Here is a 25,543-nt window from a genome sequence, read left to right as displayed (position 1 = left end):
AGAACCATACACACGATTTCTTCGCAACTGTTGGTATAGAAAATATTGAAGGAACGGTTGAAGGAGCTGATGGAACTGGTGGGGATGTATTGTATTGGAAACCTCCTAACTTTCCACAAGGTTTAACATCGGAGGAAGATATAACGACGATGAAATACATTAGATGTAGAAATGTTTTTGTCATGGAGGATGAAAATAAAGTTAAATTCACTGCTCAAGATTTATATGATAAAAAAGCTGACAAAACAGAGCTTCAAACATTAAAGACAGAAATACTTCAAACATTATATCCTATAGGTTCTATTTATATGTCAATGAACTCTACCAGACCAGAAGTAGTACTTGGTTTTGGAACTTGGACTCAAATAGTCGACAGGTTTTTGTATTGTGCAAACTCTTCAAAGGAAACAGGTGGAAGTAAAACGATTTCAGGTGAAAATTTACCTGCACATAGTCACTACGTAAGTTTAACTACATCTCGAGAAGGTGGGCATAGGCATAAATATTGGGGTTGGTCAGGAATGACAAAAGGTAAAGGATATGATGTTAAAGACGACGTTAAGTTTGCTATAAATGGTTACTGGGATGACACTTGGGGAGAAGGAGACCATACACATCACGTTTCAGGATATACACAAACAACGGGACAAAGTAAAGAATATATGCCACCTTACATGACTATATTCGCATGGTACCGCATTTATTGAATGAACAAAATATATTTTATGTCTGTAATTAATTAGGTAATGAAGTAATGGATGAACTACAGAAATAAATGTTTACGTTAATGTTTACGTTAATGTTTATGTTAATGTTTACGTTAATGTTATCAGTTCTTCAAAAATAAGTCATTATTGAATAACTGATAACAAAATTTTATTTTTATCATAAATGAATACTCCACAAGCTCAAAATTTACCACGAATCATAACAAGGGAGGAAATGATAAAAATGATGCAAGAACATGTTAAAAATAACAAACCACTAAAATTGAGAAAATGTGGTTATGCGGTAATGATGGAAAGAGAGATGTTGTCAAAGAGGAATAAAAATTAAATTTGGATTGAGTTTAAAAATTCATCTTTATTAAATTCATCTCTTCCAATCAATTTATTTATTCTATTAAATTCTTTTATTTTTGTTTCACTCAGTTTAAGGATTGAACGGTAAGTTTCTAATTTTTCGATTATTTCTTTATTGTTTTCAACCCCACCACATTGCGGCTTCTTTTTGTAATAGCATATTTTTGATTTAATTCTGTTTAGTTTCTTTTTATATTCATCGTCTGGACTCTTGACTACTTTGTTGTCACTCATTTCTTACGAAATAAAAAAAAATTAAATATTATTTAAATATAATGGAGTAATAAAATAAATCGGAATTTCTATTAATTTATTGTCAACTTCAACTAATGCATTGCCGTTAATATATCTAACAAATTCAGCTATTGTGTCAAATCTTCGTCTTCTTTTTGTCATTGATTTATTAGTTTTTCCATAATCGAGATGAATCAAAACTTTATTTCCTTGTTTAAAATTCATGAGCCCCGAATTAATTTGTTCACGTTTAACATCATTCAACCTTTCCATTTGCTTTCTAATATATTCCCATTCTTTTGAAATATCATTTTTCATTTCCACAGGTTTCATGTTTATAGTTCTATGCCATGTATTATTATAATAATATACTAACTGCTGTATGATGGAGTCATGATTTCCATCCCAGTATATCTGACCGTTAACCCCTAACGCATCTCTAAGAGTTCTCATTACCGCATCAACTATTTTATTATGAAACGTATATGGAGAGGATGAAAAGAAAAAATTAATTTGTGGGAAATAATGAGTCATAGCTGCCTGAAATCCTTTATCACCATCACCCCTTATATTATCTACTCTTTCATGATCTAGTAAGTATTGAATAGCTCTTCTTGTTTCCTGTTCTGTTTTCCCTTTCACTGGAATGCAATATAAATATCTAGTGTTAATGTTAATGGCAAATAAATAAGTAACTTTTCCTTTTGAATATTCCAGATGATCGATTTCGTATGAATATGGATATGGTGCAAATGAAGGGCGACTAAATTTTTCCTTTAACGGTTGAATTTTCGGGTCAATTGGTTTATTTAATATTTTGAAATCCTTTTTAAAATCTTTTTGCTTCTTTAATGTTTGAAATGGATATAATAAAGTGAATGATGAAGGATTAACTGAAGGAGGAGGAGGTACTGTCGTTGGAGGTTTAATTTTATCTGCTTTGATTTTGGATTTCATTCCTTCCTTCATTAATTCTGGATGTATTCTATTCATTTGTTTTAAATATGCTGTATATAAAGGTTTGATATACTTTCCTGCTTCGAGTTTATGTTGAAGGATGAATTCCAAAAGTTGATCTTCATTTAAAAGTCGGGCTGAATGTGGTTTAACTAATGAATCATAAATTAAAGCTTGTGCATCATTTATGGTCTGAAGGACCTGGGTGTTTTGCACCTTTGGTTTTTGTTCCTTTGGTTTTTGTGGCTCAGGATTATATAATTTATATAATTCATCAATATCTTCTTCTGTTAATACTTTATTTTTGAAATCTTTCAACTGTTTAAGTTGTGATTTAGTTTTTCCCTTTGTATATTCATTATTTTTAATTTTGTCTTTAATTTTAGAAATTATTCTATCATGATATTTCAAAATTTCATTTTTATAATACGAATAATAATAATCCATATCATCACCCGTTATATTATTATTATATTTTTGGAGATATGCTTTTAAACTGTAATAATCAAGAAAATTTTGATTAAGTACTAAATCATCAATTAAAATTTTTAAATCTACGCTATTCATTTATATAAAAATAAAATAAATGTTTTAAGGGTGCCCACCTCTTTGAATCATAGTATCAAAACCATCATTAACGGTTCCTTTTGTCTCTTCTGTGGCATTTTATTAAAAATAAAATTTTAAATTGTATTAAATAAATGGCATACAACATCCATTTTCACAACATACAGCCTTAGTGTGTGCTCCTGTTAATGCGGTCTTACCGATTGTTAAGCGAGTCATTGACCCATTTTTAAGTTGTAAATTAATATTCTGACCATCAAATATCACTTTATCATTTATTATATCCAAATAATTTTTAGGTGTTAATTGTTTATTTTGTCGTAAACTAACACCTTTCATTTTTTGTGCAATCTTTTTAAAATCACTTCCATCAATTGAACCATTGAATGATGTATAACATTTAGGACATAAAGCAACCATGTTATCACCTTGTTTCTCAATTGCTAAACCCAATAATTTTTTCTCATGTGCTTTTTCTTCAGCTTTATTCTTTAATTTAGGTTTAAATTTCTCATCAAAACAGAAGAAATCAAAAGGTGCGAATTTGAAAATGTTTTTATCATAAAATTTTTTATCGGTAACAATTGCTTGAAATGCTTGAGTGTTAGGAAGATTTGGGTCGCCAGCGATTGCCCAATAAGATGAATCGGTATCACCTTCAATGAAATGAAAACGATTAACATCCATGCATTTATACATAAAATCATAAATGAAAACCAAATACCAGTATTTAGCATTATCTAAAGTGAAGAATGCCTCTTGTAAACATGTATCACATCTATAAAATCTATCTTTAAGCATCACTTGATATGTATCCTCTCCTATTTCTCTTATGTTTTTAAACTTATTTGACATACATGCAACGCGTGCCTTCTGTGCATTCATTATTTTAGTCTTTGTGTAATTTTGTGTATTCATTGCATCGTAACCATATGATCCATTAAGTGAAATCTTACAAAATAAACTTTTTCCTTTATTTCCTTCTAATTCAGCCTTTTGTCTTTCGTTCATAAATTCGTTCGCAAATTCATTAAAACAGGTGTTTTTCGTAAATGTTAAAATTGATTGAATGTCATCAATGATAAAATGAAATCTGTCTATTAGATACCAAAGATAATAAGAAGAAAATGGTTGATATTGGTTGTGTGTTGATGCTAACTGAGTTAATTTCCTCTGTTTCTGGTCAACTGGTAGATTGTTTGATTTCATGTAATTATACATGAAACTACCAATTGTTTTTTCATCTGTGATAATATCTAAGTTTCTTATTATCGGTAAAAAGTTTATGTAATCATTAATGTATTTTTCATCAAGGTGACCCTTTACTTCAGCCACGAATAAAGTATTTTTCTTTCTAATAATTCCCAATGCTTTTGCTTTCTTTGTTGCTGTATCACAAATGATAACACCATTCAATCTTCCCGGCATATACATTTTATGGTCAGTATATTGAATGAAAACATGAGGATTAGATGAAAATGATGAAGGATATAATGAATTAAAATCAACACCAACGAAATGAGTCATAATGTTGGTGGTGTCCTCATTTGATACAGTTTTAGTTTCTGGACTATATGAAAGTTTATTAATGTGCGTGATTCCTTTAAGATTAACACGATGTTGGACATTTGATAAACCACCAGTAATTCCATTACGGAGAATGTGATAAGCTTCAACTGAATCTAAAGTCATTGGTAAATTATTTTTTAATGTATAATTTCTTAAATTGATTCTTAAACGTTGAACATCTTCATCTTTATTTGATTTTACGACATTGCAATAACAACACATTAACTGACAATTTTCTTTAGTATGTGGTTTTTCATTATCGATTCTATCCAATGTTGGTTTATTTGCATATGTAAACGCTTTACCACACATTTTACATTTAGATGAAAGGATTAAATCGTGATAGTATTGAAAATCATCCATTGAAACATTATTTTTAGTATCCCTTTCTGCTTTTTCATCTTGTTTCTTATATGAATCAATTTTATATTTCCAATACTTTTTTGTTAATTCAAAACTTGATTCCACATTTTCTTCTTCTGGATATGTTTCGTTAGGATTAAAGTCTTTATATGCTAAAGCGTAACGAATCATTGATGCATTCGATGATAAAGAAAGATTATGAAGCATGTCAATTTTATAAACAAATGTTTCTTCAATAATTTTATCAATTGGGTCAATCATAATTTCAACATCTTTATTGCAATAATGAATAAAATATTCTAATCTATTCTCAAAATTTTTAGCATCATTGAGATATATTTGATAATCTGAATCGGATATTGTTTCTTGAGTTAATGCTGAATAAAATGAATCTTTCGTGAATGGTTCCTCTTTATATAATTCTTCTTCGTAATTTTCCCATGTGATGAATTGATAAGGGAAAAAGGATTTAACACGTGATTTATTGTTTCCGAAATCTTGAGTGAATTGGTCTAATGTCCCACCCGCGATATAATTTCTGATGTCAATAAATCTTAATTCATATGGATAGTTTGTTTTCTTTACTATGACTTGCTTAAATTGTGAAGATGAACCCAGCATTGATTTTATCTTCCATTTTGCAGTATTTAAATCACGAAGAATTAAATTTAAATCAAACTTTCCCGAATTAAAACCTATGATATTCACTTTATTAAATTCTTCATCTAAAAGTTCTTTAAATGCTTCCTTCTGTTTTTCATTTAATGTATGAGACAAAGTCCCCGCCGTTTGGTCCGTTTGCGACTTCATTAATTCTTCATATTGTTCAATATTTGATTTAGCAACTAATGAACAGGTTGAAAATAAAAACTCAATCCAATCAGAAATAAAAGAATCACTCGAAGTTAAGCAAAAATTCCTCGTATATGTTTCATCGTTTAATTTAACCGTTGATGATACCATGAATGGTTTTAAGTAAGCGTTTAAAGTTGCACACTCAGAAAGTTGTAATTCTTCTTTAGTCTCTAATGTTTCGAAGTCAAAAGTAATATAATATCTTGTTGGTTTATAATATTCCTGCAAATTATGTGCTAATAACCATTGATATATCTTCTGTTTCGTAATATGTGGTGCATATGGTTGCTGTGTGTTTTGCAATTGAACGTCTTGAATTAATCTTCCATTATTTTCTTTACATTTCTCACAATGTTTTAAAAATCTTCTTTGGTTTTTCCTTTCTGGATCATCACGGATAGAATAAACTTCTTCTTTACAATATGGACAAACTTTATAGCCGGTGAGTGCTTCAACGTCTGTTATTCTGTCAGCGTGAAGTTTTCCACATGGACTCTGTGTTAATAAAATATTTACTGTTTCAAATTCTGGATCTATCATTATTGATTCCACTAATGGAAAGTCTACCTTTTATGTCACGTCTTCTGGTTGAGGATCACAATAATAAAATCAATATTAACATTTAACATTCTCGCTAATCTCTCACTTTCTGATGAAATGTCAAACCCTTCATATGCATCTATTGCTTCATTTAAATAGCTTCTACGAGTTTTAGGATTAACACCATCAGGAATGTTATAGAAGCGTTTAAATAACCTTCTACCTTCTGCTCTAATTTGATTATCATTCATTTTAGCTGTTCCGTTTTTGTTCATTTATGTAAGAATAAAAATTAAAAAATAAATAAAAATAAAGTTTATTTTTTTTAAAGTCCGAGACTCAGAGAGTCCAGGGCTAAAGTCCATAAAATGAATTAAGAACACATAAATTTTTATCATCTGCGACGTGACGAATACATTTTAATTTACTCAAGAATGCGTACCCTGATACATTAAATCTAATTCCTGTCTTATTTAATTTCACAACTTTGAAAAGGAATGTATGAATAGCTATAAAATGATGAGATGATGTTTTATGGGTTGCTTCCATTTTTTCTGAAATAAATGAATAAATATAATGTTTATAAGTTTTCATATCTTTTATGTTCTTAATAACGAATGGTATAGACCTTTCACTTCGTCTTCCTTCGGTGCTGTTCTTTCATATGAAACATTATTGGTATCTTCAATAATGAAACCACAATCGCATAAAATTTTATATGTTACCAATGGTTTCTTTTGATATATTTTATCTAATAAATCAAAAACTTTATCAACACCTGTGCATTTATTTAAATAATAATTTGTGTAAATATCATGGTCTTCTTTCTTAATCGTATTTGTTGCATATGTTACATTTTTCAGTGCTTTTTTGAATTTTTCAGAATCTAAAGGTGGTGAAAGCAGGATACAAGGATAATCTTCATCGTCAATAAACTGAAGCTTATGTTTATGAATAAATTTTGTACCTTCTTCTGAAAGTGTTTCGTCAATATCACCATCTAATAAATTTTTAGTAGATTCCAAAAAGTAATTTTTATATCTTTCCTCATGTGATTTTTGAACTTCTGATTCTGAAGCTGGGATATTCATTAAACCCTCTACTTCATTCTCATTATATTTTTCAACTTCTCTTAATTCCTTAATTCTTTCATCTATTTCTTTTCTTGATTGTTCCAATTTCAATCTCATCGTTATAATATTCATCTGTTTAATCCGTTCTTCATAATATTCAGGGAAAACATCAGGTTCTTTAGGTTTTTCTTCTTCAGATGTGGGATATAAGAAATTTATAACATCATCTTTATTCATTTTTCCATCATAATCTAAATCATTTAATAACTCCGCGAATTTTTTACAATTTCTTAAATAATATTTATCAACCTCATAACCCGCCTCCTCTAATATATCCTTTATTTCCTCGTTTGTGAATCCTAATTTTTTAACGTTGTTAGTTTTGACGCTCATTTCATACAAAATAAAAAAATAAAATAATAAACATAACTAAGTTTTAATTTTTCGTAAGACATGAATTTTTAAAGTTTATTTTTCATTCATGAAAATAATTATTTTCAATTTCTTCTTCTCGTTTATGAGGTCTTTGATTATGACTCCATTGATTCCATGAAATTAAATATTCTTTATCATTATATTTATACCTCATTAGCTTATTTTGGCTTTCATATTCATTTAATAATTCACAATCTTCATTTTTAAATTGAAGTTTAACCCATTCATGATTTAAACAATGTTTAATTAATCGCGGAATATCTGACATCATCTATATATAGCTTCTTTTATAAAAGATAAAAATAAATTATTTTAAAATTAATGTTAATTTTTCGTAAGACATGAATTTTTAAAGTTTATTTTTTAAATTTTTTACTTCATTATGTAAAGGGTTTGTGAAAATTTCTTACGATTCTGAAAATTTTTAAATCATGATTTATTTCAAAACGTAAGAATAAAAAGCGTAAGAAACATACATTTATTTTATCGATTGTATGAAAATTACTTACAAAATCGGTCAATATTGTGTGAATTCTTACGTTTACAAAAAAAGTCACAAAACCCGCATACATATACTACTTTTTTGGGTTGTGATGATATTCACGGTTTAATTTTCGATATTTGCTAATTTTGCAATATTTTGAATAATACAGTATTGCTCTTGATAAAAACATTTTATTTTTTTATTTTTGATGAATTCGTCGCGATTAAAAAAGTTAACTCCGATGAATTCTTCGAGAATTATCACATCTAGTAGACCACAGTCAACTCTAAATTCTTCTCGAACTATCAGAATAACAACTCAACGGCCTGAGAAACGTACAATCCGGGCGAGTACAACTTCAATTTCAGGAAATCAAAGCTTATCCGAACAATTTACTAGATTAAATCAAGAAATTGCCCAAATTCAGTGCGAAGTAAAGCCCTTAAGATCTCAATACATTGCATTACAAAATTCACTTCTAGAAAAACAACAAAAATCTAACTTCAATGATGAAATTGACCCTGAAGATGACGATCAAGCTGTTAATAAAGAAGAATTTCAAACAGCAAAATTTAAATTTGAAAATGAAAGCGTTAAATTACAAAAACAGCTTGACATGATTAGGTCTGCACTTTCAATTACTCAAATTAATACACTAGAAGAGGAAGAAGAGAATGGAAAGCGTTTAGTACAAACTCTTCGAATGAATATCATGCAAATGGATGAAGAAATAGATAAGCAGCAAAACCAGATTAATTCATACAGACTTTCTCAGATATATGATACAATTCAAAAGCAAAAAGACGAAATTCAAAAACTATCTCAAGAATTACAAGACGAAATTACTAAACATGAGCAGCTTAGAGCCCAGAGAGATGGGTTCGAAGAGTCTTCAACGATGTCAAGCGAGTTTGCAGAAGACGTTAATCAGATCGGTAGACTCAAAAGGAAGCTTGAAGCAGCAAGGAGAAAGCACTTCGAAAAATGCAAAGTATTCCTCCAGTTAAGGAACAAGCAATTGGCTGAAATTGAAGAGGTGAAAGCGGCCATCAACAAAGACAATCTTGCTGACGATAATTAGCTTAACATCAGTTCTTTATGTTATTTTTTCATACTATGATTTGTTTGTTAAATAATATTATTAATAATTTGTTTGGATGAATATTTAACCAATTATACTATGTCTTTTGGAATTTGGGCCCAATATAAATTATGGAAATCTTTAATGTTTGATGAAATGAGGCTTTTTAAAATAAGCGGATCATTGGATTGCCTATTCCTATTAGAACAAAGAAAGTTTGACCAATTTTCAAATGTTGTAATTGCTTACAACATTGTAAGAAAACATTGACAAAAAATAATGATGCAAGAGGCTTGAGATTCAGAATGAAATATAAACACATATACAGATAGTTATTAGTGAAGTTTGGCGCCAATTGTATGTTGGGATTCTGAGATATGAATAATGAGAAATTGAATGGATGAAACTCAGACTTGAGTTTTGAAATTTTTAATGTTTGTCGAATTATTCAATGAGTACTCATTGATTCTCTAAGAAATTCATTTCTGAAAATCCAATTTCTTTTTCAAAATATTCAATGAATGTTTTCAATTTCAATTTATATATTTATGGCTAATGAGGAATTGTTAGAAACCATTTGTAACCAAATCAAGAGCGAGACAAAAGACTTTGAAGAGATTATTAATAAATTGTATCACTTAACCATTGAAGATGGGGACCAATTGGGCAAAATTTTTAATGATATCAAATCGATTTTAATTGACAAATACAAAATCGAACGTATTACAATTGTAAGACTCCTTACTAAGGCTTCGTGCATGAATCATCGTTCTTCCGAACAATATTGGAATTTATTAAAATTATGCTTTATTAATTTCAAATTAACACAATCAGAAATTGAGAATTTAGATACAAATCTAGCAATTTACTTACAAGGAGACATTTCATTTGATGATCTTGAAATTCCTTATCAATTTAGGATGCCAAAGAACGACGAACTGCATCATATTATAATGTATGATGACATTAAAATGTTTCTCGAATATATATTGCAAAATGATTTAAAGCCAAAAGAATTATTTCATTTTACTAGTAGATCAGAGCCATTATATCCTATTGAATGCTGTTCATTCTACGGAGCAGTTAATATTTTCTATCATTTACTCAATAATTTCAACAGTGAAATTACAACATTTTGTATGGAGGTTTCATTTATCGGAGCGAACATAGATATTATTAACGAATGCGTTAAAGTCAAAAAGCTTAATAGAAAGGCATTGAAAAATGCAATTTACTCATATAATAATAAGATATTGACGGAAATTTTAGAGAAATCTGACTTAAAAATAAGCTCCAAAGCAGCAATAAAAGCTCTAAATCAAGAAGCAATGCTAATGGCTATCAAATATAACTTTGACGACTTCATATTATATCTTGCTTCTTTTCCTTTTCAAAATTATTCAATACCATTGCTCAAAGTATATATTGAAGGCAATGAAGAAGTGAAAAAGGATATAGATAAACTTCAGCCAATATTTTTGAGTTCAATTGTAAATAATCGTATTGAACTCTGCAAGTTTTTACTTTCTCTTAATGTTAATGTAAATTATGACAAATTTGAAGACCAACCGCTTCAATATGCAGCAATTTATAATAGAAAAGAAATTGCAGAAATTTTAATTTCTCATGGTGCAGATGTCAATCAAAAGAATGAACATGGATGGACACCACTCCAAAGATCTGCTTATTTCAATAACATAGAGATAAAAAAATATTACTTTCACACAATTGTGAAATTGATTTGGAAGATAACAATGGATTCACAGCATTGCATTATGCAGTCAGAGATGATATCGTTGATATCTTGAATTTACTAATTGAAAATGGAGCAAAAATTGATTCAAAAGATGTTGAAGGAAAAACTCCTTTTTACAAAGCAATCTTATTCAATTCATTACGAGCTGCTGAAATATTCTTAAAGCATGGAGCCGAAATTAATGTGATATCAAAATCAGGCAAATCATTACTACATGAGTCATCAGTTCTGCACTCAAAAGAGACAGTAGAATTTCTTATTTCTCATGGTATCGATATTAATCGAAAAAATAAGAAAGGAATGACTCCTTTAGTTGTTTCTATTCTAAATGAAATGCAAGATGTTTCGCTAATTCTAATTAACAATGGCGCAGATATTAATGCAGTAGATAATCAAGGATTTCCAATTCTTTATTATGCACTTTATGCAAAAATGGAATACGTTGCATCAGTATTAATAGAAAAAGGTGCTAATGTAAACTATAATTTTCAAGATGGAACAAGTCTTCTTGAGCTTGCAAAACGTGATAATTCATACGAAATTGTAATGTTACTTAAGCTATATGGTGTAGAAAAAGAATCTGATAGTGATGAAATAGAAAATTTTGAAAATATTGTTATTGATCATAACAACAAACCATCTTCTTTGCATTTTGATTGCGATGCTGACACAAATTTAGGATAGAATGAAAATCAAATATAAAATTCATTCATGTTTTATAAAATGTATATTGTTTTATTGCTTATGTTTTTAATTTTTCGGGATGTGATCTAAGTAAGAGCGCTTTGGGCGTTTTTGAGTTATAGATATAAAGTTCACTCATTTCACATTGAATTCTAAAATTTTATAAAAATCTTGAAAGGAAAAATGTGAATATTTAAACTTAAAAGGGCTCTTTAAGGGGTAAAAATGTCAAGGCACTATGGCCGAGTGGTTAAGGCGTGGGATTTGAGTCCCCATGGGCTTGTCCCGCATCGGTTCAAATCCGGTTGGTGTCGTTTTTTTGCTTTTTGCACAAATACATTCACGCATAACTGATAAGATCAAAAAATATCAATTTCTGCTCACTTGTAGGTCAATTTCTATATATGTATTTTAAACTATTCGAATGTGCTTTTATCATTCATGACAATTAAAGTGATCAGAAGCATTGTTCATATCATCGGAATCATTGCAACAAAAAATCTCATTGGCTCATTACATTAAAGAATGTTCAAAACAATCGTGACATTAATATGAACAGTTTTGATTGTCACTTTTCAATTCAAAAATTTGATTTGCTTATAGAATTTTGTTAAAGAAACGAGACAACATTACATGTAGATTTTGTAAAACAAAATAAATGGAAGATGAAATTGAAGATAGAACATTCTTTATTCAATTCTTTCTTTTCATTGGAAACTAATCATATCATTTAACATGTGCTTTCTGAATATAAGAGCTCTAGTTCGATTTCTATTGGCAAAAATAGTCTTCTACTCTATATTTTTGATCTTATCAGTTATGCGTGAATGTATTTGTGCAAAAAGCAAAAAAACGACACCAACCGGATTTGAACCGATGCGGGACAAGCCCATGGGGACTCAAATCCCACGCCTTAACCACTCGGCCATAGTGCCTTGACTTTCATTTCAAGTGAGTCTACTTATAATGTATTACAGAGTGGTTGGTGTTGGGGGTTAAGGGCCACCTGGCCTCCTCAACACCCGGGTACCCAGAAAAAAGTGGTTTTAAAAACAATCTTAAGAATGACATAACTATATTATTAATATTGTGCTACAAAAAATTAGATAATATCCAAAATTTACCGATATTTACTTGAATGATTTTTGGTATTTTGTTTTGTACCGAAATGGCTAACAAAAAAGTGACAGAAAACCTTAAATTGCGCGGCAATTTTAATTAAAAAATAAACATTAATTTTTGTGATTGATATTATGCATTTTTTTATATTATATAAGATTTAAATTTAGGGGAAAAATTGGAAAAAAAATAAGATTGGAAGTCTTTAGGTAAGAAGGAAAGGGCAAGAGATATATAGTGTACCTATATACCTCTTGCCCTTTCATTCTAAGTAGAAATGGGAGAAACTTTGTCCGCATCATAAGTTATGCGGACAAAGTTTCTCCGATTTCTAATGGGAATTGCAGGCTATGAGGCACTGATATATAATCAGTACCTCATAGCCTACAATTCCCCTTATTAGACTTCCAAACTTTGAGGTAATCTCTTGACATTAACTCAAAGTTTGGAAAACTTCTCGTAAGAATCAATCGTCAAAAACCTCGATTGCAGTTATATTCATTGTGTTAAATTTGATTTATTTTGAAATTTTTATAAATTAAATTTTATATAACATAAAGCGTTATGAATTAGTATTTCCATATGAATTTTATCTCGAAAATAGTAATTCTGTACAGTTATATTTCGGTTAATTTTGGAAATTTCTAGGAATACTTTAAGATAGTATGATTATATATAACTCTGCCTTCATGATTTATTTTAGCTTTCGCGCAAATATCAGTTAACTTAACTCCATTATTTGATTTTGTGATGGCTTCACAAAGCCAATCAATATCAATCTCTTCTGGAGAATGTTTTCTCATCTAGAATATTTTCAATACTTTACATACAAACATTTTTATTTCTAAAAAACTTTTTAATTTTTTCTAGGATATCTGAATGAAAATAGTTAGAACAAGATTTTGAAGCTCAAAACATTAAAAATTATTAAAGATTTGTATAATATGATTAAAAATGGGAAATAATATGAGGCAATATAAAGGAATATGAATATTAAATAAATATATCTAAATAGAAAGAATCAGAAAAATCAAATTATTGGCGCCAAAAATTTCACCTTTTTGGTGAGCCATTTCGGTATGAGATATGATTTTTGGTATTTAAACATTAGTATGAATATTTTGACAAATAAGCTTCAAACCAGAAAATAAATTACATTGCCATAGTCATCCATATTCAATAACAATACAAATTAACTCAATAAATCGTGATTCTACATCTTTCAACCGCCTTTCAATTTAAATGATATATAATGCGTTATAAGTTAAAACAATCAATTCCGAAGTGATAAAGTATCAATTTATTTTCAATATTTCAAGTTTTCATAAACAAACATAATAAACATGTACAATATATAGTCTCCCACTTGCTCTAACAAAAGTAATATAATTTACACAATTAAAGCCGTTTCAGTTATATTATCGTTGTTACTACGCTTGTTGATAATAAACCTTACAACAAAGAAAGCAGCAACAGCTATTAAAGCAATAATAACTAATGAAACAACAATAGCAACTGTTGTCTTTGATTTTCCACTAGAAGATGTATTGCTCTCTGATATATTAGTTTGGTTTGTTGGCGGAGTTGAAGGTGACGAAGATGAAGGTTCTGAAGTTGGTATTTCAGGCTTTTCAGCTCTTAATTTATGATATTTTTTCAAGAAATCTCTATTTTCTTTGAGATTTGTTTCATTTCCAAGATAAACAAGTGGCATATGACTTTGTTTGTAAACATTGATTGTCATTGAAGCTCTCATACCTGGATCGTGCCATAAAGTTGTCATCTTCAAATTTGTATCTAAGTTTGTAGTAAAAATAACAATTTCACTCCAATTAGATGCTGCCATTATGAACTCCTCTCTCCAATCTCCTAAAATATCACCATGGAATAAAGGATAATCTCCATCATCGTCATATTTCAAATCTGTCCCATATTTATTATTAAACAAAGTGGTTGAAGTTAGGTAACGAATAGATTTGTTATTTTCAGCATCAAATTTAATAACTAATCCTCGATTGATGGTAGAAGGACTAAGGGTTCCCTCCCAGTACAAATTGTTTGCTGGCCATAAGAAATCGGTGAAATTTTCAACCAATAAATCATTTGTTTTCTCATTATATAAACCATCGAACGAATATACTTCATAACCTGGCTTTGATGGATCAAAATCACCAGCATTGCCTCTTCCTAAGTCATGAACATATGTGATAGCACATTTTATTAAATTACGAGAAACATATATATATGTGTATATTGTAGATATAGTACCTAAATCTATGAAGTTCTCATATATTCAAAATGATTTGTTGGATGTTAAATTTTCATAGATGATGGAGTATACCACACAGATCAACTTTTCTCTCAAACTTGATCTTACTATAGTCGAAAGTTTTTCGACTGTGAGGTTATTTTCACAGCACAATATTATTTTTCTTATGATATTTTTATCATCGCTTTATCATCATTAAATATTCAAATCTCCCCTTTTTTTTAAAAAAAAATACTTTTAAGAATTTTTTTAGTAAAGGTTAGTAAAACGAAATCTAACATTAACCCTAATTCATATAATTAGCTGTTCTTTATTGTGCTAGTGATATTTGTAATATATTTACTAAATTGTTTGCAGGTTGAACTAAATTGACTCCGAAATGCTGACTTATAAATGATTATAATGCCTTTTAATTAAGCTTATATCTTAAATGAATGAGCGACTTCGTTTTGCGCAAAAAAATATAATACTGTAAACATTGAATTTTTCAAACCGTTTTCCCCTATGAAAATCTTTTCAAATTCTTTTTCAATGAAAAATATTTTTAAAGTTTTTCAATGAAAAATATTTTATAAGCCAATATAATCACGTATTTTGTTATATGCTTTGAATGATCATTCAAAATTGAATGCAATAAAATATCCTATTCTAAGGATATTCAATATTATAAAATTTTAGATGCAATAGTTTATATCAATTACAATTATTAAATGAGATGCTACAAAATATATATTTTTCAATGTGATCCATTTTATATTTAATTTTTTAAATAGCTATTGAAATCATAAAATGATATTGTCTCTACTCCTCGTTGCTCAGCTAGATGTGCATACATGCAATCATGATCTTGAAATGGGTAACATAACAAGAGAACTTCAAGGACCTCAATCATATCGCAGCCTTAAAAATACCGAATGGAAAAACATCAGAATTAAGGTAGATTATAATTATATTGATAATACAAAAGATGATGAACGAACTTGTAAACGAGCTGGACAACTAGTTGTATTCCAAGGCGTAAGATATATTTGCAAACAGGAACATATTTTGTCATATTCAAAAATTTTGGCTATTAAAGGAACACTTAATAATGTCAAATCATATTTAGAGAGACTTCTTACAGTAATTCCATTCAATTATAATATTAATTATGTGGACTTTCGTAGCCGTTATGGATACGAGACGAATTTTGGCAAACAAAGCGCATACGGTGCCGATATAGTACTTGCAGTACTTTCAAGACCGAGACAGGATAATGATGCTACTCTCGCATCAGCTGCTGGATTAGCAGAAGAGAGAACATATCACAGACCAATATTTGGTGTCGTTTTCTTAAATCCAATGGCAGTTCCTGATACAGCACAAGATGAAAACTCAAATGATTCAAGATTCTTTTATACTTGCGTTCACGAAATTTTCCATGCTTTGGGTATTTCTCAATCAGATTTCCGACACTATCATCCACATGATTCCATAACTCCACATTCACAAATAGTATGCAGTTTCAGAAAGTATGGAAGAGACTTTTCGTTCTTAGTAACACCATACGCTCATAAATTTGCAGTGAAGCGCTTTGGAGTAGAAGTTTTCGTAGGAGATGACAGAACTTGCCCATCTGGATTAGAAATCGAAAATGATGGCGGTCAAGGAACAGCAGGAAGTCATTTAGAAGCAAGATCTTACATGTCAGATTTGATGGTTGGCATGACAATTCAAACAAAATCTGGACCATATTCCAGGTTGACTGATGCTGTTCTTGCAGTTCTTATGGATACAGGTAACTACAAAGTTAACTGGAGAATGGGACAACCATTAGTATGGGGCCACCCAGAATCAATTGATGGAAAACCAATTCCAAACTTTGCAATTGGTCCTCCACAAAATGTTTTCCCTAAGTATTATATGAGAGACTTCTCAGTACAAGAAGATTGGTATGCAAGTTTTGATTTCAAATTCTCCGGACCGTTTTCAGGACCTGCACATATTAGAGCAAGTTATAGCGAAAAACAATTTTATGATCCAAAAGGCATTGGAGTTGGTACAACACAAGTTTATGATTTCATTCCATTTTATTTTCCAAATTATGTTTGTCCTAATGGACAAGCTATTCTTCCATCAACAACGTCATATTATTACCACAAATGCGGTACATATACATGCGACGGATATAAATCGTTCACAATTCAAGTCAATAAAGATCTAGCTGCAACTCAGTTTGAAAGTGTCACATGCACAAAAGATAATGCAACAGCTGTATTATCTATGTCAGTAAGCGGTTATCGCAGACAAGTTTCTTGTGTTGATCCTGAGAGATTCTGCAGGTCTGTGAAACTTAACGAAATGAAGTTTGTTGTTGACCCATTCAATCCAGATACAAGGCAATTGAATAGTGATTCTCCAACACCGACACAGCCTGAAACTTTATGCAAAAATGGAATACGTTGCATCAGTATTAATAGAAAAAGGTGCTAATGTAAACTATAATTTTCAAGATGGAACAAGTCTTCTTGAGCTTGCAAAACGTGATAATTCATACGAAATTGTAATGTTACTTAAGCTATATGGTGTAGAAAAAGAATCTGATAGTGATGAAATAGAAAATTTTGAAAATATTGTTATTGATCATAACAACAAACCATCTTCTTTGCATTTTGATTGCGATGCTGACACAAATTTAGGATAGAATGAAAATCAAATATAAAATTCATTCATGTTTTATAAAATGTATATTGTTTTATTGCTTATGTTTTTAATTTTTCGGGATGTGATCTAAGTAAGAGCGCTTTGGGCGTTTTTGAGTTATAGATATAAAGTTCACTCATTTCACATTGAATTCTAAAAATTTATAAAAATCTTGAAAGGAAAAATGTGAATATTTAAACTTAAAAGGGCTCTTTAAGGGGTAAAAATGTCAAGGCACTATGGCCGAGTGGTTAAGGCGTGGGATTTGAGTCCCCATGGGCTTGTCCGCATCGGTTCAAATCCGGTTGGTGTCTTTTTTTGCTTTTTGCACAAATACATTCACGCATAACTGATAAGATCAAAAAATATCAATTTCTGCTCACTTGTAGGTCAATTTCTATATATGTATTTTAAACTATTCGAATGTGCTTTTATCATTCATGACAATTAAAGTGATCAGAAGCATTGTTCATATCATCGGAATCATTGCAACAAAAAATCTCATTGGCTCATTACATTAAAGAATGTTCAAAACAATCGTGACATTAATATGAACAGTTTTGATTGTCACTTTTCAATTCAAAAATTTGATTTGCTTATAGAATTTTGTTAAAGAAACGAGACAACATTACATGTAGATTTTGTAAAACAAAATAAATGGAAGATGAAATTGAAGATAGAACATTCTTTATTCAATTCTTTCTTTTCATTGGAAACTAATCATATCATTTAACATGTGCTTTCTGAATATAAGAGCTCTAGTTCGATTTCTATTGGCAAAAATAGTCTTCTACTCTATATTTTTGATCTTATCAGTTATGCGTGAATGTATTTGTGCAAAAAGCAAAAAAACGACACCAACCGGATTTGAACCGATGCGGACAAGCCCATGGGGACTCAAATCCCACGCCTTAACCACTCGGCCATAGTGCCTTGACTTTCATTTCAAGTGAGTCTACTTATAATGTATTACAGAGTGGTTGGTGTTGGGGGTTAAGGCCACCTGGCCTCCTCAACACCCGGGTACCCAGAAAAAAGTGGTTTTAAAAACAATCTTAAGAATGACATAACTATATTATTAATATTGTGCTACAAAAAATTAGATAATATCCAAAATTTACCGATATTTACTTGAATGATTTTTGGTATTTTGTTTTGTACCGAAATGGCTAACAAAAAAGTGACAGAAAACCTTAAATTGCGCGGCAATTTTAATTAAAAAATAAACATTAATTTTTGTGATTGATATTATGCATTTTATTTATATTATATAAGATTTAAATTTAGGGGAAAAATTGGAAAAAAAATAAGATTGGAAGTCTTTAGGTAAGAAGGAAAGGGCAAGAGATATATATGTGTACCTATATACCTCTTGCCCTTTCATTCTAAGTAGAAATGGGAGAAACTTTGTCCGCATCATAAGTTATGCGGACAAAGTTTCTCCGATTTCTAATGGGAATTGCAGGCTATGAGGCACTGATATATAATCAGTACCTCATAGCCTACAATTCCCCTTATTAGACTTCCAAACTTTGAGGTAATCTCTTGACATTAACTCAAAGTTTGGAAAACTTCTCGTAAGAATCAATCGTCAAAAACCTCGATTGCAGTTATATTCATTGTGTTAAATTTGATTTATTTTGAAATTTTTATAAATTAAATTTTATATAACATAAAGCGTTATGAATTAGTATTTCCATATGAATTTTATCTCGAAAATAGTAATTCTGTACAGTTATATTTCGGTTAATTTTGGAAATTTCTAGGAATACTTTAAGATAGTATGATTATATATAACTCTGCCTTCATGATTTATTTTAGCTTTCGCGCAAATATCAGTTAACTTAACTCCATTATTTGATTTTGTGATGGCTTCACAAAGCCAATCAATATCAATCTCTTCTGGAGAATGTTTTCTCATCTAGAATATTTTCAATACTTTACATACAAACATTTTTATTTCTAAAAAACTTTTTAATTTTTTCTAGGATATCTGAATGAAAATAGTTAGAACAAGATTTTGAAGCTCAAAACATTAAAAATTATTAAAGATTTGTATAATATGATTAAAAATGGGAAATAATATGAGGCAATATAAAGGAATATGAATATTAAATAAATATATCTAAATAGAAAGAATCAGAAAAATCAAATTATTGGCGCCAAAAATTTCCCCTTTTTGGTGAGCCATTTCGGTATGAGATATGATTTTTTGGTATTTAAACATTAGTATGAATATTTTGACAAATAAGCTTCAAACCAGAAAATAAATTACATTGCCATAGTCATCCATATTCAATAACAATACAAATTAACTCAATAAATCGTGATTCTACATCTTTCAACCGCCTTTCAATTTAAATGATATATAATGCGTTATAAGTTAAAACAATCAATTCCGGAGTGATAAAGTATCAATTTATTTTCAATATTTCAAGTTTTCATAAACAAACATAATAAACATGTACAATATATAGTCTCCCACTTGCTCTAACAAAAGTAATATAATTTACACAATTAAAGCCGTTTCAGTTATATTATCGTTGTTACTACGCTTGTTGATAATAAACCTTACAACAAAAAAGCAGCAACAGCTATTAAAGCAATAATAACTAATGAAACAACAATAGCAACTGTTGTCTTTGATTTTCCACTAGAAGATGTATTGCTCTCTGATATATTAGTTTGGTTTGTTGGCGGAGTTGAAGGTGACGAAGATGAAGGTTCTGAAGTTGGTATTTCAGGCTTTTCAGCTCTTAATTTATGATATTTTTTCAAGAAATCTCTATTTTCTTTGAGATTTGTTTCATTTCCAAGATAAACAAGTGGCATATGACTTTGTTTGTAAACATTGATTGTCATTGAAGCTCTCATACCTGGATCGTGCCATAAAGTTGTCATCTTCAAATTTGTATCTAAGTTTGTAGTAAAAATAACAATTTCACTCCAATTAGATGCTGCCATTATGAACTCCTCTCTCCAATCTCCTAAAATATCACCATGGAATAAAGGATAATCTCCATCATCGTCATATTTCAAATCTGTCCCATATTTATTATTAACAAAGTGGTTGAAGTTAGGTAACGAATAGATTTGTTATTTTCAGCATCAAATTTAATAACTAATCCTCGATTGATGGTAGAAGGACTAAGGGTTCCCTCCCAGTACAAATTGTTTGCTGGCCATAAGAAATCGGTGAAATTTTCAACCAATAAATCATTTGTTTTTCTCATTATATAAACCATCGAACGAAATATACTTCATAACCTGGCTTTGATGGATCAAAATCACCAGCATTGCCTCTTCCTTAAGTTCATTTCTCAGATATATGATACAATTCAAAAGCAAAAAGACGAAATTCAAAAACTATCTCAAGAATTACAAGACGAAATTACTAAACATGAGCAGCTTAGAGCCCAGAGAGATGGGTTCGAAGAGTCTTCAACGATGTCAAGCGAGTTTGCAGAAGACGTTAATCAGATCGGTAGACTCAAAAGGAAGCTTGAAGCAGCAAGGAGAAAGCACTTCGAAAAATGCAAAGTATTCCTCCAGTTAAGGAACAAGCAATTGGCTGAAATTGAAGAGGTGAAAGCGGCCATCAACAAAGACAATCTTGCTGACGATAATTAGCTTAACATCAGTTCTTTATGTTATTTTTTCATACTATGATTTGTTTGTTAAATAATATTATTAATAATTTGTTTGGATGAATATTTAACCAATTATACTATGTCTTTTGGAATTTGGGCCCAATATAAATTATGGAAATCTTTAATGTTTGATGAAATGAGGCTTTTTAAAATAAGCGGATCATTGGATTGCCTATTCCTATTAGAACAAAGAAAGTTTGACCAATTTTCAAATGTTGTAATTGCTTACAACATTGTAAGAAAACATTGACAAAAAATAATGATGCAAGAGGCTTGAGATTCAGAATGAAATATAAACACATATACAGATAGTTATTAGTGAAGTTTGGCGCCAATTGTATGTTGGGATTCTGAGATATGAATAATGAGAAATTGAATGGATGAAACTCAGACTTGAGTTTTGAAATTTTTAATGTTTGTCGAATTATTCAATGAGTACTCATTGATTCTCTAAGAAATTCATTTCTGAAAATCCAATTTCTTTTTCAAAATATTCAATGAATGTTTTCAATTTCAATTTATATATTTATGGCTAATGAGGAATTGTTAGAAACCATTTGTAACCAAATCAAGAGCGAGACAAAAGACTTTGAAGAGATTATTAATAAATTGTATCACTTAACCATTGAAGATGGGGACCAATTGGGCAAAATTTTTAATGATATCAAATCGATTTTAATTGACAAATACAAAATCGAACGTATTACAATTGTAAGACTCCTTACTAAGGCTTCGTGCATGAATCATCGTTCTTCCGAACAATATTGGAATTTATTAAAATTATGCTTTATTAATTTCAAATTAACACAATCAGAAATTGAGAATTTAGATACAAATCTAGCAATTTACTTACAAGGAGACATTTCATTTGATGATCTTGAAATTCCTTATCAATTTAGGATGCCAAAGAACGACGAACTGCATCATATTATAATGTATGATGACATTAAAATGTTTCTCGAATATATATTGCAAAATGATTTAAAGCCAAAAGAATTATTTCATTTTACTAGTAGATCAGAGCCATTATATCCTATTGAATGCTGTTCATTCTACGGAGCAGTTAATATTTTCTATCATTTACTCAATAATTTCAACAGTGAAATTACAACATTTTGTATGGAGGTTTCATTTATCGGAGCGAACATAGATATTATTAACGAATGCGTTAAAGTCAAAAAGCTTAATAGAAAGGCATTGAAAAATGCAATTTACTCATATAATAATAAGATATTGACGGAAATTTTAGAGAAATCTGACTTAAAAATAAGCTCCAAAGCAGCAATAAAAGCTCTAAATCAAGAAGCAATGCTAATGGCTATCAAATATAACTTTGACGACTTCATATTATATCTTGCTTCTTTTCCTTTTCAAAATTATTCAATACCATTGCTCAAAGTATATATTGAAGGCAATGAAGAAGTGAAAAAGGATATAGATAAACTTCAGCCAATATTTTTGAGTTCAATTGTAAATAATCGTATTGAACTCTGCAAGTTTTTACTTTCTCTTAATGTTAATGTAAATTATGACAAATTTGAAGACCAACCGCTTCAATATGCAGCAATTTATAATAGAAAAGAAATTGCAGAAATTTTAATTTCTCATGGTGCAGATGTCAATCAAAAGAATGAACATGGATGGACACCACTCCAAAGATCTGCTTATTTCAATAACATAGAGATAAAAAAATATTACTTTCACACAATTGTGAAATTGATTTGGAAGATAACAATGGATTCACAGCATTGCATTATGCAGTCAGAGATGATATCGTTGATATCTTGAATTTACTAATTGAAAATGGAGCAAAAATTGATTCAAAAGATGTTGAAGGAAAAACTCCTTTTTACAAAGCAATCTTATTCAATTCATTACGAGCTGCTGAAATATTCTTAAAGCATGGAGCCGAAATTAATGTGATATCAAAATCAGGCAAATCATTACTACATGAGTCATCAGTTCTGCACTCAAAAGAGACAGTAGAATTTCTTATTTCTCATGGTATCGATATTAATCGAAAAAATAAGAAAGGAATGACTCCTTTAGTTGTTTCTATTCTAAATGAAATGCAAGATGTTTCGCTAATTCTAATTAACAATGGCGCAGATATTAATGCAGTAGATAATCAAGGATTTCCAATTCTTTATTATGCACTTTATGCAAAAATGGAATACGTTGCATCAGTATTAATAGAAAAAGGTGCTAATGTAAACTATAATTTTCAAGATGGAACAAGTCTTCTTGAGCTTGCAAAACGTGATAATTCATACGAAATTGTAATGTTACTTAAGCTATATGGTGTAGAAAAAGAATCTGATAGTGATGAAATAGAAAATTTTGAAAATATTGTTATTGATCATAACAACAAACCATCTTCTTTGCATTTTGATTGCGATGCTGACACAAATTTAGGATAGAATGAAAATCAAATATAAAATTCATTCATGTTTTATAAAATGTATATTGTTTTATTGCTTATGTTTTTAATTTTTCGGGATGTGATCTAAGTAAGAGCGCTTTTGGGCGTTTTTGAGTTATAGATATTAAAGTTCACTCATTTCACATTGAATTCTAAAATTTTATAAAAATCTTGAAAGGAAAAATGTGAATATTTAAACTTAAAAGGGCTCTTTAAGGGGTAAAAATGTCAAGGCACTATGGCCGAGTGGTTAAGGCGTGGGATTTGAGTCCCCATGGGCTTGTCCCGCATCGGTTCAAATCCGGTTGGTGTCGTTTTTTTGCTTTTTGCACAAATACATTCACGCATAACTGATAAGATCAAAAAATATCAATTTCTGCTCACTTGTAGGTCAATTTCTATATATGTATTTTAAACTATTCGAATGTGCTTTTATCATTCATGACAATTAAAGTGATCAGAAGCATTGTTCATATCATCGGAATCATTGCAACAAAAAATCTCATTGGCTCATTACATTAAAGAATGTTCAAAACAATCGTGACATTAATATGAACAGTTTTGATTGTCACTTTTCAATTCAAAAATTTGATTTGCTTATAGAATTTTGTTAAAGAAACGAGACAACATTACATGTAGATTTTGTAAAACAAAATAAATGGAAGATGAAATTGAAGATAGAACATTCTTTATTCAATTCTTTCTTTTCATTGGAAACTAATCATATCATTTAACATGTGCTTTCTGAATATAAGAGCTCTAGTTCGATTTCTATTGGCAAAAATAGTCTTCTACTCTATATTTTTGATCTTATCAGTTATGCGTGAATGTATTTGTGCAAAAAGCAAAAAAACGACACCAACCGGATTTGAACCGATGCGGGACAAGCCCATGGGGACTCAAATCCCACGCCTTAACCACTCGGCCATAGTGCCTTGACTTTCATTTCAAGTGAGTCTACTTATAATGTATTACAGAGTGGTTGGTGTTGGGGGTTAAGGGCCACCTGGCCTCCTCAACACCCGGGTACCCAGAAAAAAGTGGTTTTAAAAACAATCTTAAGAATGACATAACTATATTATTAATATTGTGCTACAAAAAATTAGATAATATCCAAAATTTACCGATATTTACTTGAATGATTTTTGGTATTTTGTTTTGTACCGAAATGGCTAACAAAAAAGTGACAGAAAACCTTAAATTGCGCGGCAATTTTAATTAAAAAATAAACATTAATTTTTGTGATTGATATTATGCATTTTATTTATATTATATAAGATTTAAATTTAGGGGAAAAATTGGAAAAAAAATAAGATTGGAAGTCTTTAGGTAAGAAGGAAAGGGCAAGAGATATATAGTGTACCTATATACCTCTTGCCCTTTCATTCTAAGTAGAAATGGGAGAAACTTTGTCCGCATCATAAGTTATGCGGACAAAGTTTCTCCGATTTCTAATGGGAATTGCAGGCTATGAGGCACTGATATATAATCAGTACCTCATAGCCTACAATTCCCCTTATTAGACTTCCAAACTTTGAGGTAATCTCTTGACATTAACTCAAAGTTTGGAAAACTTCTCGTAAGAATCAATCGTCAAAAACCTCGATTGCAGTTATATTCATTGTGTTAAATTTGATTTATTTTGAAATTTTTATAAATTAAATTTTATATAACATAAAGCGTTATGAATTAGTATTTCCATATGAATTTTATCTCGAAAA

At 29.8% G+C, this 25,543-nt stretch overlaps 6 protein-coding genes, 6 non-coding genes and 2 pseudogenes across 14 annotated transcripts, besides 4 other annotated features; 6 read left to right on the top strand and 8 right to left on the bottom strand.

Annotated features, from left to right (window-relative positions):
- Positions 1-7,591: part of a mobile genetic element that runs on past the window's edge.
- TVAGG3_0435460 (phage tail repeat-like family) lies at positions 183-707 on the top strand (the record flags this gene model as incomplete). The annotated part of the gene is made up of 1 exon (XM_051233974.1): positions 183-707. One exon carries the CDS (start codon positions 183-185, stop codon positions 705-707), a length of 525 nt encoding a protein of 174 aa, XP_051103704.1.
- Positions 1,338-1,769, bottom strand: TVAGG3_0435450 (uncharacterized protein; the record flags this gene model as incomplete). Its single annotated transcript, XM_051233973.1, has 1 exon — positions 1,338-1,769. The coding sequence occupies one exon, from the start codon at positions 1,767-1,769 to the stop codon at positions 1,338-1,340; it is 432 nt and encodes a 143-aa protein (XP_051103703.1).
- Positions 2,967-3,851, bottom strand: TVAGG3_0435440 (DNA/RNA polymerases family; the record flags this gene model as incomplete). Its single annotated transcript, XM_051233972.1, has 1 exon — positions 2,967-3,851. One exon carries the CDS (start codon positions 3,849-3,851, stop codon positions 2,967-2,969), a length of 885 nt encoding a protein of 294 aa, XP_051103702.1.
- Positions 4,294-6,442, bottom strand: TVAGG3_0435430 (annotated as a pseudogene). The gene has a single exon. A coding segment is annotated over exon 1 (2,149 nt).
- A 642-nt stretch (positions 7,592-8,233) lies between the features above and the next one.
- On the top strand, positions 8,234-11,672 carry TVAGG3_0435410 (uncharacterized protein; the record flags this gene model as incomplete). The annotated part of the gene is made up of 1 exon (XM_001293272.1): positions 8,368-8,993. A coding segment is annotated over one exon (626 nt), but the record flags the coding sequence as incomplete, so codon positions are not given.
- A 240-nt stretch (positions 11,673-11,912) lies between these two features.
- TVAGG3_0435400 lies at positions 11,913-11,994 on the top strand. Its single transcript has one exon. It is a non-coding gene; the product is annotated as a tRNA-Ser (tRNA).
- A 539-nt stretch (positions 11,995-12,533) lies between these two features.
- Positions 12,534-12,615, bottom strand: TVAGG3_0435390. Its single transcript has one exon. It is a non-coding gene; the product is annotated as a tRNA-Ser (tRNA).
- Positions 12,616-13,012: 397 nt separating this feature from the next.
- Positions 13,013-13,211: a mobile genetic element.
- Positions 13,212-14,065: 854 nt separating this feature from the next.
- On the bottom strand, positions 14,066-15,006 carry TVAGG3_0435370 (FG-GAP repeat family; the record flags this gene model as incomplete). The annotated part of the gene is made up of 1 exon (XM_051233971.1): positions 14,190-14,582. The coding sequence occupies one exon, from the start codon at positions 14,580-14,582 to the stop codon at positions 14,190-14,192; it is 393 nt and encodes a 130-aa protein (XP_051103701.1).
- Positions 15,007-15,857: 851 nt separating this feature from the next.
- TVAGG3_0435360 (regulation of choline O-acetyltransferase protein) lies at positions 15,858-16,963 on the top strand (the record flags this gene model as incomplete). The annotated part of the gene is made up of 1 exon (XM_051233970.1): positions 15,858-16,963. A coding segment is annotated over one exon (1,106 nt), but the record flags the coding sequence as incomplete, so codon positions are not given.
- A 1,020-nt stretch (positions 16,964-17,983) lies between these two features.
- Positions 17,984-18,063, top strand: TVAGG3_0435350. Its single transcript has one exon. It is a non-coding gene; the product is annotated as a tRNA-Ser (tRNA).
- Positions 18,064-18,602: 539 nt separating this feature from the next.
- On the bottom strand, positions 18,603-18,683 carry TVAGG3_0435340. Its single transcript has one exon. It is a non-coding gene; the product is annotated as a tRNA-Ser (tRNA).
- Positions 18,684-19,080: 397 nt separating this feature from the next.
- Positions 19,081-19,280: a mobile genetic element.
- A 979-nt stretch (positions 19,281-20,259) lies between these two features.
- On the bottom strand, positions 20,260-21,063 carry TVAGG3_0435320 (annotated as a pseudogene). The gene has a single exon. A coding segment is annotated over exon 1 (804 nt).
- Positions 21,064-24,054: 2,991 nt separating this feature from the next.
- TVAGG3_0435310 lies at positions 24,055-24,136 on the top strand. Its single transcript has one exon. It is a non-coding gene; the product is annotated as a tRNA-Ser (tRNA).
- A 539-nt stretch (positions 24,137-24,675) lies between these two features.
- On the bottom strand, positions 24,676-24,757 carry TVAGG3_0435300. The gene has a single exon. It is a non-coding gene; the product is annotated as a tRNA-Ser (tRNA).
- A 398-nt stretch (positions 24,758-25,155) lies between these two features.
- Positions 25,156-25,354: a mobile genetic element.
- Between the last annotated feature and the right edge of the window lie 189 nt (positions 25,355-25,543).

The sequence above is a fragment of the Trichomonas vaginalis genome, chromosome V (assembly GCF_026262505.1).
Source record: "Trichomonas vaginalis G3 chromosome V, whole genome shotgun sequence".
NCBI classification, from domain to species: Eukaryota; Parabasalia; order Trichomonadida; family Trichomonadidae; genus Trichomonas; species Trichomonas vaginalis.
The sequence above is the reverse complement of the archived record's forward strand: the minus strand, read 5'-3'. Positions and strand labels throughout refer to the sequence as shown.